This window comes from Trachypithecus francoisi, unplaced genomic scaffold (assembly GCF_009764315.1).
Source record: "Trachypithecus francoisi isolate TF-2019V2 unplaced genomic scaffold, Tfra_2.0 Lachesis_group4, whole genome shotgun sequence".
NCBI lineage: Eukaryota > Metazoa > Chordata > Mammalia > Primates > Cercopithecidae > Trachypithecus > Trachypithecus francoisi.
This window is the reverse complement of record NW_022681469.1, coordinates 105,414,739-105,430,472: the sequence shown is the minus strand read 5'-3', so window position 1 is coordinate 105,430,472 and position 15,734 is coordinate 105,414,739. Positions and strand designations below refer to the sequence as shown.

Genomic DNA, 15,734 nt, shown 5'->3' with positions numbered 1-15,734 from the left:
ATTCAGGACATAGGCATGGGCAAAGACTTCGTGAAGAAAATGCCAAAAGCATTTGACAAAAGCCAAATTGACAAATGGGATCTAATTAAAGAGCTTCTGCAGAGCAAAAGAAACTCTCATCAGAGTGAACAGGCAACCTATAGAATGGGAAAAAATTTTTGCAATCTACCCATCCGACAAAGGTCTAATATCCAGAATCTACAAAGAACTTAAACAAATTTACAAGAAAAAACAACCCTGTTAAAAAGTGGGCAAAGACTATGAACAGACACTTCTCAAAAGAAGACATTTATGCAACCAGCAAACATATATAAAAAGCTCAACATCACTGATTATTAAAGAAATGCAAATCAAAACCACAATGAGATACCATCTCATGCTAGTCAGAATGGTGATTATAAAAAGTCAAGAAACAATAGATGCTGGAGAGGCTGTGGAGAAATAGGAAAAGCTTTTACACTGTTGGTGGGAATGTAAATTAGTTCAACCATTGTGGAGGACAGCGTGGCGATTCCTCAAGGATCTAGAACCAGAATACCATTTGTCCCAGCAATTCCATTACTGGGCATATACCTAAAGGAATATAAATCATTCTACTATAAACACATGCACACGTATGTTTATTACAACCCTATTTACAATAGCAAAGACATGTAACCAACTCAAATGCCTGTCAGTGATAGACTGGATTAAAAAAATGTGGTACATATACAACATGGAATATTATGCAGCCATAGAAAGGAATGAGATAATAATCCCAGCACTTTGGGAGGCCGAAGCAGGCGGATCACAAGGTCAGGAGATTGAGACCATCCTGGCTAAGGCTGTGAAACCCCGTCTCTACTAAAAATACAAAAAATTAGCTGGGCGTGGTGGTGGGCACCTGTAGTCCCAGCTACTCGGGAGGCTGAGGCAAGAGAATGGCGTGAACCTGGGAGGTGGAGCTTGCAGTGAGCCAAGATGGTGCCACTACACACCAGCCTGGGCGAGAGTGTGAGACTCTGCCTCAAAAAAAAAAAAAAAACTGACACAGGAACAGAAAAACTAACACCACGTGTTCTCACTCATAAGTGACAGTTGAACGATGAGAACACATGGACACAAGAAGGGGAACAACACACACTGGGGCCAGTCAGGGTGTGGGAGGGTGAAGGGAGGGAGAGCATTAGGATAAATAGCTAATGCATGTGAAGCTTAAAACCTAGATGAGGGGTTGACAGGTGCAGCAAACCACCATGGCACACGTAAACCTATGCAACAAACCTACATCTTTTGCACTTGTATCCTGGAACTTAAAGTAAAATAAATAATTTTTTAAAATGTAGTGCAAGAACAAAATAATTAAAATGATACACTAGAAATATTAAATAGAAAGGAACACAATAATGGAGGAATGAAAGAATTGAAGAACAAAAAAGATGTAAGATATATAGACAACAAATAGAAAAATGGCAGAAATCCTTCCTTATTAGTAATGATATTCCATGTAAATGAATTAAATTCTACAATTAAGGCAGAGATTGAGAGGATATATTTACAAACATGATCCAATTATATGTTACCTATGAGACTCATTTTAGATTAAAACACACAAATAGCTTGAAAATAAAAGAATGGAAAATAATATTTCTTGCAAATTGTGACCAATAAAGAGCAGAAGTAACTATATTAATACCAGACAAAAAAGACTTTGAAATAAACTTTTGTATAACCAAAAGGATATTATATAATGTTAAAAGGGTCAATCTATTAATAAGACATTACAATTATAAATATATATGCACCTAATAAGACAGCCCTCAAAAACGTATGCGCTAATATAACTGAAGAGAGAATAGCTAAAAAGTAATGGATATTTTGATACACTAAATTTAATAATACAGAATAACTAGATAGAAGAGAGAATAGCTAAGAAGTGATGGTTATTTTGGTACACTAAATTTAATAGTACAGAATAACTAGGTTGAAGATCAGTAAGAAAATAGAAAATGTTAACAACACTATAAACCAGTAGACTAACAGACATCTATACAACACTCCAATTAACAACAGGGGAATACATATTTTTTCTTAAGTAAACACAAAACAGTCTCCAGAATAGTCCATGTTAGGCCATAAAATAAGTATCAGAAAATTTGAAAATATTAAAATCATACAAAATACTTTCTCCAACCACTGTGGGACAAACCTAAAAATAAGAGAAAAAAAATTCACAAATATGTGAGAATTAAATACCATACCTCTACACAACCAATGGGTCCAAGAAGAAATCACAAAGGAAATCGAAAAATACTTTGAGAAGAACCAAAATGAAAGTACAATAAGGGATGCAGCAAAAGCTAAGCATAAGCTCAGATAAAAATTTATAGATGTAAACTCTTACCTTAAAAAGGAATGAATAAAATAAATAGCAAACACTCTAAATTCAGAACCTAGGAAAAGAAGAACTAACTAAATCCATAGCAAGCAGGAAAAACAAACTAATATTAGAACAAAATGAAATAGAGAATAACAAAACAGTAGAGAAATCAACAAAACCAAAAGTTGATTATTTGAAAAGATCAAGAAACTTGACTCACCTTTTGCTATACTGACCAAAGAAAATAGGAAGAACACTTAAATTACTAAAATTAAAAATAAAGGCCGGGCGCAGTGGCTCACGCCTGTAATCCCAGCACTTTGGGAGGCCGAGGCGGGTGGATCACGAGATCAGGAGATGGAGACCATCCTGGATAATACGGTGAAACCCCATCTCTACTAAAAATCATACAAAAAGTAGCCGGGCATGGTGGCGGTGCCTGTAGCCCCAGCTACTTAGGAGGCAGAGGCAGGAGAATGGGGTGAACCCGGGAGGCGGAGCTTGCAGTGAGCCGAGATCGCGCAACTGCACTCCAGCCTGGGTGACAGAGCGAGACTCTGTCTCAAAAAAAAAAAAAAAAGAGTGCGGATACTACTACCAAACTTACACAGATAAAAGGAATTATAAGCGAACACTATGAATAATTGTATATCAACAATTAGGCAATTAGGCACCCTAAATAAAATGATGGACAATTTCTTTTTTTTTTTTTTTTTTTCTTTTTTTTTTTTTTTTTGAGATGGAGTCTCGCTCTGCCGCCCAGGCTGGAGTGCAGTAGCCGGATCTCAGCTCACTGCAAACTCCGCCTCCTGGGTTTACGCCATTCTCCTGCCTCAGCCTCCCGAGTAGCTGGGACTACAGGCGCCCGCCACCTCGCACGGCTAGTTTTTTGTATTGTTTAGTAGAGAGGGAGTTTCACCGTGTTAGCCAGGATGGTCTCGATCTCCTGACCTCGTGATCCGCCCGTCTCGGCCTCCCAAAGTGCTGGGATTACAGGCTTGAGCCACCGCGCCTGGCCATGATGGACAATTTCTACAAATGAACTACCAAAACTGAATCAAGAAGAAATGAAAAATACAGATAGACATATAACAAGTGATGGTAGTGAGACTGTGATTAAAAGCTTCCAAAAAAATTATCCGGGACCAGATGGCTGTACTAGTGAATTTTATCACGTTGAAAGAATAAGGAAGGCTAATCTTTCTTACAATCTTCAAAAACTTATAAGACATTTCCAAACTAATTTTACATGACCAGTATTATCCTGATAGGAAAGCAAGACAAAGACATTACCAGAAATGAAAACTAGTCCAGTATTCTTTGTAAATAAAGATACAAAAATTCTTAACAAAATACTTTAAAATGGAATCTAGCAATATATTAAGAGGATTATACACCACAACCAAGTGCAATTTATTTTAAGAATCGACTGTTGGCGATAGCTCATGCCTGTAATCCCAGCACTTTGGGAGGCTAAGGCAGGCAGCTCCCTTGAGGCCAGGAGCTCAAGACCAGACTGGCCAACATGGCAAGTCTCCATCTCCACGAAAATATGCTTTGTTCACTTTTTCTTATTCTTTTCTCTTTGTCTTTGTGGGATTGGGTTAATGTGAAGACCTTGTCTGCAAGCTCTGAGTTTCTTTCTTCTACTTGTCCAATTATATTGCTGAGACTTTCCAGAGCATTTCACATTTCTAAAAGTGTGTCCAAAGTTTCCTGAATTTTTGATGTTTTCTTTAAGCTAGCTACTTTGTTGAATATTTGTCCCTTCTCTTCTTGTATTATTTTTTAGATTTCCTGGCGTTTGAGTTTGCCTTTCTCTGGTCCCTCCCTGATTAGCTTAATAACTAACCTCCTGAATTCTTTTTCAGATAAATCAGGGATTTCTTTTTGGTTTGGATCCATTCCTGGTGAACTAGTGTGAGTTTTGGGGGGTGCTGATGAACTTGTTTTGTCATATTACCTGGGTTGGTTTTCTGGTTCCTTCTTATTTGGGTAGGCTCTGTCAGAGGGAAGGTCTAGGGCTAAAGGTTGTTGTTCAGATTTTTTGTCCCAAGGGGTATTCCCTTGATGTAGTACTCTCCCCCTTTTCCTGTGGGTGTGGCTTTGTATGAACTGAATTGAAGTGATTGTTGTCTCTCTTCTGGGGTCTAGTCACTCAATTAGTCTACCTGGCTCCAGGCTGGTACTGGGGGTTGCCTGCACAGAGTCCTGTGATGTGAACCATCTATGGGTCTCTCAGCCGTGGATATCAGCACCACCTGTTCCAGTGGAGGTGCAATGGACTCCATGGGAGTCCTTAGCTTTGGTGGTTTAATGCTCTATTTTTTGTGCTGGTGGGCCTCCCGCTGGGAGGTGGTGCTTTCTAGAAAGCATCAGCTGTAGTAGTGTGGGGAGGGACCAGTGGTAGGCAGGGCTCCAGAACTCCCAAGACTACATATTCTTTGTCTTCCGCTACCAGGGTGGATATGGAAGGACCATCAGGTGGGGGCGGGGCTAGGCGTGTCTGAGCTCAGACTCTCCTTGGGTGGGTCTTGCTTTGGCTGCTGTGGGGGATGGAGGTGTGATTCCCAGGTCACTGGAGTTGTGTACCTAGGAGGATGATGGCTGCCGCTGCTGAGTCATTCAGGTTGTCAGGGAAGTGGGGGAAAGCCGGCAGTCTCAGGTCTCGTCCAGCTTCCACACACACTGAAAGGCTTGTCTCACTCCCACCGTGCCCCCTGCAATTGCCCGGAGTCTGTTTCCAGGCCGAGGGTGAATCTGGCTTGACAACTTACCTGGGGCTTTCTGCCTCCCAACTGACAAAGAAATGGGCTTTAGTTCTTACTCCGACTGTGAAGTCTGCAAGCCAGATTCACGATCTCCCCTGAGCTCTGGCCAGGAGGCTTCTCACCCCGTTCAATTTTTTACAAAGTTCAGCTAGAGAAGTCCTTCTCCCTGTGAAGTTTTATCCCCTGCTCCTCTGGCCACTCTCCTGATGGATGACTGTGGTGCCAGGCAGGAATGGGCTGCCTGGGGATCCAGCAACCTCCCAGTGCCTTTCTGCTACTTCCTCTACTCCTGTATGTCACTCAGCTCGGCTCTCTAACTTGACTCAGCTCCAGGTAAGGTCAGGAACTTCTCCCACAAACAGACCTTCAGCTTCTCCAGTTGGGGTGTGTGTTCAGGAGATGAGGGTCTCCCTTTCCCATTTCCGCGGTTGGGGGACTTATAGTATTTGGGGTGTCTCCCAGGTCCTGCAAGAGCAATCTGCTTCCTTCAGAGGGTCTGTAGGCCCTGCCAGGATGGTGGTCTGTTCTTGCAGTCCACCTGGGGCTAAAATTCACAATGCAAGCCTCCGCATGCTGCTCTGTCCGGAGCTGCAATCTATTTCTGCCTCCTGTTTGTCATAGTCCCTCATGACCCTTGAGCTTTTTTTTTCATGATTGTTGACAGCATGTACGTCTTCTTTTGAGAAGTGTCTGTTCATGTCCTTTGTCTACTTTTTAAAGATTTTTTTTTTTTTGGTAGATTTGTTTAAGTTCCTTGTCGATGCTGTATATTGGATCTTTGTCAATTGCATAGTTTGCAAAAATTGTCTCCCCTTCTGCAGGTTGTCCTTTTACTCTGTTAATAGTTTCTTTGTTGCACAGAAGCTCTTTCATTTAATTACATCCCATTTGTCAATTTTTGCTTTTGTCACAATTGCTTTTGGTGTCATTGCTATAAAATCCTTGCCCTTGCTTATGTCCCGAATGTTATTGCCTAGGCTGTCTTCCAGGGTTTTTATAGTTTTAAGTTTCACATTTAAGTCTTTAATCCATTTTGAGTTAATTTTTGTATATGAAGACCAATCTTTATGTTTAGAAATTCTTTCATCTTCTTGATCTAGTCTGTTGTTGAGGTTCTCAAATTGTATTATTTATTTTATTTATTGAATTCTTCAATTTCAGCTGTTAAATTCCTTTTCATTCATTTTATGGAATCTGTTGCTGGAGAATTATTGTTTTCCTTCAGAGATGCTATGCTTCCTTGCTCTTCAATGTTTCTTATGTCCTTACATTGATATTTGAATATCTGGTAAAACAGTTACTTCTTCTAATTTTATAGATTGGCTTTGGTAGTGAAAGACTGACTCCTGTAGCTGTATCTATACTGTTGAATTAGTAAGACACTTTGCCTTTAGTTCTGGGTTGGTTCAGTAGTTTAGATTCCTATGATTTCTTCAGCTATAATCAGCATCACCGATGTCTGTGAGCTCCTCGATGTCTTAGCCTTTGTTGCTAATGGAGGCTGTGGTGAGATTTTGCTGGGAAAAGACATGCCAGGCAGTCTGGTCTTTGGGCAGCAGTTGCATTGGTCTTTGAACTTTTGGGTGATGTATGTGGGCACTAGTGGTTGAAGTTTCAGGCAGGCCATCCTTGGGCCTTCGGGTGGCTTTCTTTTTTTTATTTTTCAGATGGAGTTTTGCTCTTGTTGCCCAGGCTGGAGTGCAATGGCGTGATCTTGGCTCACTGCAACCTCCGCCTCCCGGGTTCAGGCAATGCTCCTGCCTCAGCCTTGAGAGTAGCTGGGATTACAGGCATGCACCTCCATGCCTGGCTAATTTTCTATTTTGTATTTTTTTTTTTATTAGAGATGGGGTTTCTTCATGTTGGTCAGGCTGGTCTCGAATTCCTGACTTCAGGTGATCTGCCCACCTCAGCTTCCCAAAGTGCTAGGATTATAGGCGTGAGTCAGGTGGCTTTCTCAGGTGCCAGCAGTGACAGTGGTGGTCTAGGTAGACAGGCATGCCCTCAAGACCCTGGGTGGCATGTGTAGCCTCAGCAATTGCAGTAGTCATAGCAGGTCAACTCTTGTGACCCCAGATGGCATGTGCAGACACCAACAGTTGTGACAACATGATGGACAGAGTAATCCCCAGGCTTTCACCTGGTGCAACTATGTGGGTGCTGGTGGCAGCGGTGATGGCAAGCTGGGAAGTCCTATCCTTAGGCTCTCAGGAGACACACAGGTACTTGATGGTGATAGGCATGGTGGATTAATCCCCAGGTCTCAGACAATGTGCACAGGCACCACCAGGCTGGGTGGGCTCATACTTAGGTCACAAGAAGGCATGCACAGGTGCCAATGACAGAGAGCAGTGTGGGTTGCTCCCCAGGCCCCTGGACAACAAGCTTGGGTAGTGGTAGTGACAGAAATGGGTGGGATGGGCCTGTGCTCTGGCCGTGGAATAGTGTCCAGGCAGGCAAGTCCCCAGGTCCCCTGAGGATGCCTGCAGGTATGCAGTGGCCCTGCTCCTGGGGGTCAGGATTGCTGTCAGTGTCAGTGGCCCTGGGAAGGTGACTCTGCACTTGTGAAGAGTGCCTGCTTCAGCTCCCTTTGTTCTGGTGGCAGCCTCCCTAGTGAATGGCACCACCAGTTCCCTGGAGTATAGGACACTATGTAGGCTAGAGTGATGGGGACCAGGCTACACTGGTGAGTTCAGCTGGTGTTGTGACTCTACAGGCCTCTGGATGGACATGAGGGAATGTTACTGGGGGTCCAGAGATGTGGAGATGCAGGGGCTGTTGGGCCCCAGGCCATGATATAGTCTGTTGGGGGCTGGGCTCTCAAAATGGCTCTGTGCCACAGCTGCCTGTGTCTGGGGGCGGGTGCAAACGATCCAGTGCCAACTCCTTCTCTGGGACAATGTCCATCATGTGCACTCCAGGCAGCTCCCTAGAGTAGTCTCAGGGCCTGCGAGGGCCGAGAGACTCTCCCACGGCTAGGATTGCAGGTGTCCATGGTGGGAATATGAATCACTGGGGCTCTCTTTCTTACCTTTTCACCAACCACACTCGAGAGTTTGTCCTGGCCTTAAGCTGATTCTGGCTGGGCTGCTGCTTCTCTTTCCTTTCCTTCCATACCTCAGAGATTCCTTGTCACTGTGCTGGTGAATTCTAGTGCCCTCTTTCATGCCCCATTCAAGGTATGATTATCTACTTGCTGTTTTGGTCCTTCTTTGTGGAGGACATAGTGCTTGGTGCCTCTAGTCAGCCATCTTGAAGGCCACCTCCTAGCAATGAGAGGTTAATATTCTCTGTGATGGCTTTAATATATGTGTCCAAACTGCTGCTTTTCTAGGGAAGCACTTACTCCGAGAAATAAATGTTATATTGTGCAAAAATATATTAAAGGGTCAGTTGGTGATGTAATTTCAAGAGTGGCACTGAGGTAAACTTGGTAGTTCCACAGGGTTGAGTTGGTTGGGATATATATCAGTCTCTGAGATTTTGAGCCCAATGTTTTGAACTTTTTGAGGTTTCAAGTAGCCCATGTGTCATAACTTAACATTCTTTCTTGGTCAAATCGGGCATAGTGAAAAATAAAATCCAGCTTATACACTTTTAAGTATCTTGATTCTATACTCCTTCAGTGACCAAGGGGAGGCCCTCCACTACTTTACACAAAAAAGAAAACTCTATGAATGAGAATCTCTCCACACAAAGCAACTAAAATTGTGTCTAGATGGAGCGAAATGGTGACAGGTTGGAAAAGCACTCAGTGGCTGTGGTAGCTGGAATAATGTCCCATCTGTCTCCTGCCAAAGCTATCCACATTCTAACTCCTGGGTCCTGTGAATGTGTCACCTTGTAAGGCAAAGGGGAATTGAGGTTTCATGTGAAATTAAGGCTGTTAATCAGCTGACTTTAAAATAGGGAGATTATCTTAGATGATCCAGGTGGGCCCAATGTAATCATGAGTCCTAAAAAATGGAAGAGTGAGGAGAAGATGAATTCAGAATGATGGAATGTGAGGACTCAACTCTCCGTTGCTGGCTTTGAAAATGGATGAAGGAAGCTATGGTGCACAGGAGTAACCTGCCATTGTTGGGATAAAGGTGCAGGATGAAAACTGCAGAGTTTCCAGAAGAAAGCTCAGCCCTGCTGACACCTTAATGTTGGCCCATTGAGATCCAACTGAAACCTGCAACCTATAGAACTGTCAGATAATACATCTGTGTTGCTTTAAGCCACTAAGCTTGTTGTAATTTGTGATAGCAGCCATAGGAAGCCAATGCAGTGTTTTAAAAGATGGAAGAAAATGCTGACTGATTATGCCCAGTGAAAGTTGGGAACTAAAGGAAATCCCTGAATCTCAGCCAGGCATACATGTACAAACCCAGGGAATTGGCTTTTGAAAAGGGTGTGGAAGAAATTGCCTTTAATCTGAGTGTAACTTTTTGTAATTTAGATTTCTGATAAAGTCTGGTTGATGTGGGAATACGTGATTGTGCAAGTTTCCCATGTACTGCACCTTTATCTGGGAGAGACAAACCCCTGCAAGGTTGCATGGAATAGGATAGTGCATTTTCCCAGTAAAAAAGGGAAGTAGTCTTCCCATACGCAGGATGAAGGGTTGCAGTGCTAGACAAAAGCAATGGGTATGGTGAAAATTCCCTGACCCTGCTCTAGGTCATTTTCAACTAAAAGCTCATCCAGATTGGATAGAAGGATACTGGAAACCAAACAGGAATCAAGTCATAACATGTAATATAAACTTATTTCTTTTTTTTTTTTTTTTTTTTTGAGACAGAGTCTTGCTCTGTTGCCCAGGCTGGAGCGCAGTGTTGTGATCTCGGCTCACTGCAGCCTCCACCTCATGGGTTCAAGCGATTCTCCTGCTTCAGCCTCCTGAATAGTGGGGATTACAGGAACCTGCCATGACGCCTGGCTACATTTTTGTATTTTTAGAAGAGAGGGTTTCACCATGTTGGCCAGAATGGTCTTGATCTCCTGACCTCATGATCCACCCACCTTGGCCTCCCAAAGTTTTGGGATTACAGCTGTGAGTCACCGTGCCCAGCTGGTAATATAAACTTTTAAAAGGGGTTTTGTGCTTGTTGGGTTTGCTTTATTCTTTATTGAGGATTCAATAAAAATCCTTGTGAGAGAAAGGGAGAGAGGAAAGGGAGACAGGGAGAGGGAGAGGGAAAAAGAACACAAAACATCCAGAAAACAACAGGCTTCAGTCCTTTTTGGGTGTAGTGCTTTCAACTCTTGGTTGATGCTCCAGAGGCAGGCAGCAGGGTCGGCTATTTAAACATCTCCCAACATGGGTTTCTGTTTTAAGGCAAAAGTCCCGACAGGAGCCATTTGGATGTTCACAGATCTCCTTGAATTTGACCCTGGCTGCATGCAGGAGAGCGTTATTGTAACCATTCATCAGTCTTTCTTACTTTCTATTGAATTACATGGACGTAGAGGGCAGTGCCTGAGGAAAATCTTGTGTGGATTTTCTGTATGTGTGTGTTGTTATTTGATTTCTTAAACACTTAAAAATCTGCTGTCATACAAAAATTTGGATTTTTTGGTGTTCTTGAAAAATCTGAGAATATTGGGTGCACCTACATGACAAAAGACTGGAGGTGAATAGCCCGCTCCCCTTTACAAGTTCTAGAGCATGCACGTTTCAGTTTATTTATTCCTTATTATCTCCTAACACTGATGGGAGATATCAGCCTTTTAAAAAATATAATGTCTTATACTATGGATTTTCCCAGAGTGAAAGAGAAGAAAATGTCTTTTGGTTGCTCTCTTTTTATTTCTACACACACACACACACACACACACACACACTATATGATAGGTTACAACAGGTGTATCTTTCAAAAGTAGAACTGAAATATAGACCTAAAAGATCATATACTTTAAGGAAATTGTTAGAGAGGATATTTTTTTCTGTGAAAGGGAACAATATTCCTATGTGTTTAACACACAAATATATATGTGCCAGTACTTGTTACACCCTGTGACTTCACTCACTTCTTATGTCTCTGGCATTGGTCTTTGAGGTTGTAATTTTTCTCTAGAAACCATTGCATATATTAGGGGTGAAACATTCAAGGTCTTCTTAAAGGCTCAAAAACTATACTTGTTGAAAACATGTAACAGTATTTCATTTATGTCCTAAGATATCACTGCCCTGGGGATAGGCCACCCACATTGAGATGTTTAGTTTGAAAAGTGTTTTAATTCTGAGCAGTCTTTGTATGTAACACAGAGCACCATTTCCATGACAACTTCTTGACAATAAGAGAGGTATAAAAACCAGCACTTTTTTTTCTATTCTGGAACACAAAATCCAATTCTAGAATAGCTTTCAATCAGAACAGTGATTTTAATTTACATTCAGTAAATGCCTATTGAGTTGAACTGAAATCCAAATGCATTAGACTCAATTTAACTTTTCAGTGGTCACAAAGCAATTAGTGGATTGATGTGAAGACCAAATACATGCAACATCGTATTTCTATCTATAAGGTGAATTGCAAAATAATTAAAGGTTATGCTTTTTTAAAGACAATGATAATTCTAAGTGTTGAGCACTTGGTAGAAACAAGCTGAAATCTGAGTTTTTTCATCCCTGAACTTTCTATCTTTTCCTTTTATCTGTAACTAGTCAACTACTATGTATGTAGAGCCCATTGGCCTTGGGCTAAAATTGGCCCTTTGCAGCTGGAAGAGTCATAAGAGATTAGTATAGTGAAGAGGATGAACCAGTGACCTGTCTTGTGATATGTGATAAATCAATCTTGAACATCCCTCTGTTGCAGTACTTCCAGAATCTGATTCAAGTCTTGGCTTATAATAGGTATTCAGTAAATGATTGTGGAATAATTGGTTAAAATACAGCTATGTTCTATCTTGTAACATGTTTGTGTGGAAATTTGTTGCTACTCTTAGTTCACAGGTCTTTGAATCATGTGTACTATTTTACTATACTGGACTCTATTGAGCGTTTTATTTTCAAACCATTTTTCAAAAAACTTAATACAGAACTACCATTTGACCCAGTAATCTCATTACTGGGTATATACCCAAAGGAAAATAAATTAGTCTTGTAAAAAGACGTAAGTTTGTATGTTCATCACAGCGGTATTGACAATAGCAAATGTATGGAATCAAACTAGGTGTTCATCAACAGTGGATTGAATAAAGAAAATGTAGTATATATATATCATGGAATATTATGCAGCCATAAAAAGAACAAAATTATGTCCTTTGCAGCAACATGGATGCAGCTGGAGGACTTTATTCTAAGCAAATTAGCTCAGGAACAGAAAGCCAAATACCACATATTCTCAGTTATAAGTGGGAGCTCAGCAATGAGTGCACATGGACGTAAAAATGGGAACAACAGAGATTGGGTCCTATCAGGAGGGGAGGGTGAGGGAGTAAGGTCTGAAAAGCTACCCTTTGGGTACACCCTACCTGGGTGACAGAGTTATTCATACCCCAAACCTCAATATCACACAATATACCCATGTAACAAATCTGCACATGCACTCCCTGAATCTAAAATAAAGGTTGAAATTATTTTAAAATGTTCAAATTACAAAGGATTTTGTAAAATTATGATGTACCATTGTTCATTTGCAAGAATTCAGGTAACATTAGAGATTTAAAAAATATTTTGTTTTTATTTGTTCTTTGCTTGTAAACCTTGTGTCTTGCACGTTGTGAACACAATGTCTTTTCCAGCTATTTGCTTTAGGAACAAAAGTTAGAGTTACAATGAACATCAAAGCCTGTCTTGTCTAGTCCCTTACCTTAAAGATGAGGAAATGAGCTGAGGGAAAGGAAGAAACTTGCCCAAGATCACCCAATGATCGAGTGACGAAGGTGATAGGGACCTCACTAAGGCTTGGTATTCTGAGCCTCATTCTGTTTTCCATCCTTGCCCCCTCTTCGTGTCCTCCTTTCCTCTCTAGCCTTCTCTAAAAAGTTTGCAGTTCTGCTGCAAGTCTACCTAAGGACATCCAGAGGAGACACCACCTTTCATTAGACTGCGTTCTTTAGTACCGTCCTGTGTTTTCTTCCCCAGTCTTGTTGTATCCCATTTTTGACTGTAAGTAGTGCTTCTGCCTGTGCTGTTCTATCAATTAGTTTCTTCTATTTTGATTGAATGACAGTGAAAACAAAAAAAAATTTGTTTATCCAAATTTGGAACTTTTAAACCTTGATTAAAAGCATTGATTTTCTGGGGCTATAGAAGTAAGACACATATTTTAAAATATTTTTAACTGATTAAAAAAAATCAAACCCATGTATTTAACCAGGGAGACTATTTAACAAGTACTAGTCAGACAGGTCTTCAGTAATGCCACAAGGATAATAATCTCAAGTCAGTCCCCGATTCGTGTGCTACTGAGCTCATATAATTGGATACGGTATCACCTTTTATCAGGCTTTAGAAAGTCACACAAAGAAACAGCACAACAGAACCCTAGGGTGGGATGTACAGGGAAAGCCGGGATATTAAAACAAAGCGTTGACTCTGACATTTACCCCACAGTTGGGAAAAGCCTTCAGTTTCCAGGGCCTTAATTTTTTCCTCTATAAAACAGCAAAAATAGAAGCAATAGGTTGCTTATTCATCCTTGAATACACATGTTCAGGACTTTCCAAAAAATTTTCGGATCTATTTTGGGTGTCTGGTAACCTCCTTGGGCAAATCCAAGAAGCCCTATACACACTTCTCCAAAGCATGTCTGTGCATGGGGCCTTATACCTGTGATTAATGTTTGCTTGCTGAATGCAGTAGGCTATGCTCTGGTGGGTCATCCCTGGTCCCTGTGTTAAATTCTACATTACAAGACTAGATGCTGAGAAGAAAGAGGGAAAGCTAGGGATTGAGATGGAGCCTTAAGAGGAAAAGTCAAGCCCCAGGGACCAACAGTACTGGGGAACAATAAGTTAAAGATTTCTTAGACTATAGTAATATTTTCAAAGAGCAATATTTCCACCAATCCCTTCTGTCTGAGCCTACCACAGCTTTGGAATAGCTCTTATGCCAGTGTCTTAGGATAAATAACTTTTACTGAATGAAACTGGAGGAGTTTTGGAGACCAAGATTTAGTAGAATAATGCCTGATGTTTAATTTTTGAGGTCTAGTAACTGCTAGTAAACTTGCCTAATTTAGAGATGGAATAAGAGGGTTTCAAAGACTTGAAACACCATTGACTTCATTTAAGTGAGTTGCTACGGAGAATTAACGAATTAGGTGGCTGCAGGCTCCTCAGCCAATGTGTCTTCCAGATTTCCTATGAGATCCCCTATCTGGTCGTAGATGACGGTGATTTCTTTTTGAGTACTGAATCCCTGTAAGGTGTTAGGCACTCCATTCTTACCAAGTTTATTTTGTTACCTGGTAGAACTTGGCTCATAAAGAAGAAAATGATGAAGAGAAGGACAGGAATCCTCATGGCTGAAGAAAGAAGAAAGTTTGGCTTCATTTCCAGAAGGCAGAGAAAACTTCCGTCTGTGGCTCTCTGGCACCAGTGGAATGTCTCTGTTTGAATAATAAGAGCCTTTCTGTACCTCATTAGGGATATTCATAGATAGAGGTGTTCTATGCATGCAAAATTGCTTTTATGGGAGGACTGATGTGGGTGCAGTTTTGGCCAGAGAACCTTGTTAAATGGGAACATAAGCTACAAACATTTTGGCAAAAGATGAATGTTTATGAACAAACAACCATTTATGTTGTTACAATAAATTAGACTGTGTTGAGAAACCAGTTGCTTTCGTTAATGACCAGACATTTTGTTAGTGAACACTTCCCAGACTTTACTAGCTCTGCTAAGAATTAATCACCCTACTTGCTCCTGGTCTGAAACCCCAAAGTGCTTTGTTTATGTTACAGTGCTTACTGCCTTGTATGTTAGATTAGTGAATGTATATTTGCCTCTTCCACTACTGTATGAGCTTCTTGCTTGCTAGGACGAGGCTATATGCCTCAGAGCAGAGGAGGGAGTTGAATCATGCGGCCATTTATTCTCAAATCCTCTTCACCAAGTGGAACAAAACAGAACAGCGAAAGACCACTGCACATGGAAGCAGGAGGTCTGGATTCGGGTTCTAGATCTCTAGATCTATTACGAACTGGAGGTATGGATATAGTCAGGAAAATCGTCTTCCTTAGGTGCTTCCTTGATAGCACCTATAAAGGTTGAGATCTGTTGGATCTAGATCAGGGGATTCTCAATCATTACTATGCATAAAATCAACTGGGAGAGTTGATTTGCAATACAGATGCTTAGTTTCATCTCATGATATTTTTACTGTTTTTTAAAATTGATCTAGTATTTTTCATTAAATAATGTAAACTTTCTTTTTTTTTTTTATGCATTTTATTTATTTATTTATTTATTTTTTTTTATTATACTTTAAGTTCTAGGGTACATGTGCATGACGTTTATATCATGTATAACTCCCCAATGCAATCCCTCCCTCCTCCCCCCTCCCCATGATAGGCCCCAGTGTGTGATGTTCCCCTTCCCGAGTCCAAGTGATCTCATTGTTCAGTTCCCACCTATGAGTGAGAACATGCGGTGTTTGGTTTTCTCTT

General features: G+C 41.1%; 1 protein-coding gene across 1 annotated transcript; it reads right to left on the bottom strand.

Annotated features, from left to right (window-relative positions):
* Positions 1-10,348: 10,348 nt before the first annotated feature.
* Positions 10,349-14,589, bottom strand: LOC117072051 (beta-defensin 108B-like). The gene is made up of 2 exons (XM_033191915.1): positions 14,532-14,589; positions 10,349-10,512 (listed from the first exon to the last, which is right to left on the bottom strand). Exons 1-2 carry the CDS (start codon positions 14,587-14,589, stop codon positions 10,349-10,351), a joined length of 222 nt encoding a protein of 73 aa, XP_033047806.1.
* Between the last annotated feature and the right edge of the window lie 1,145 nt (positions 14,590-15,734).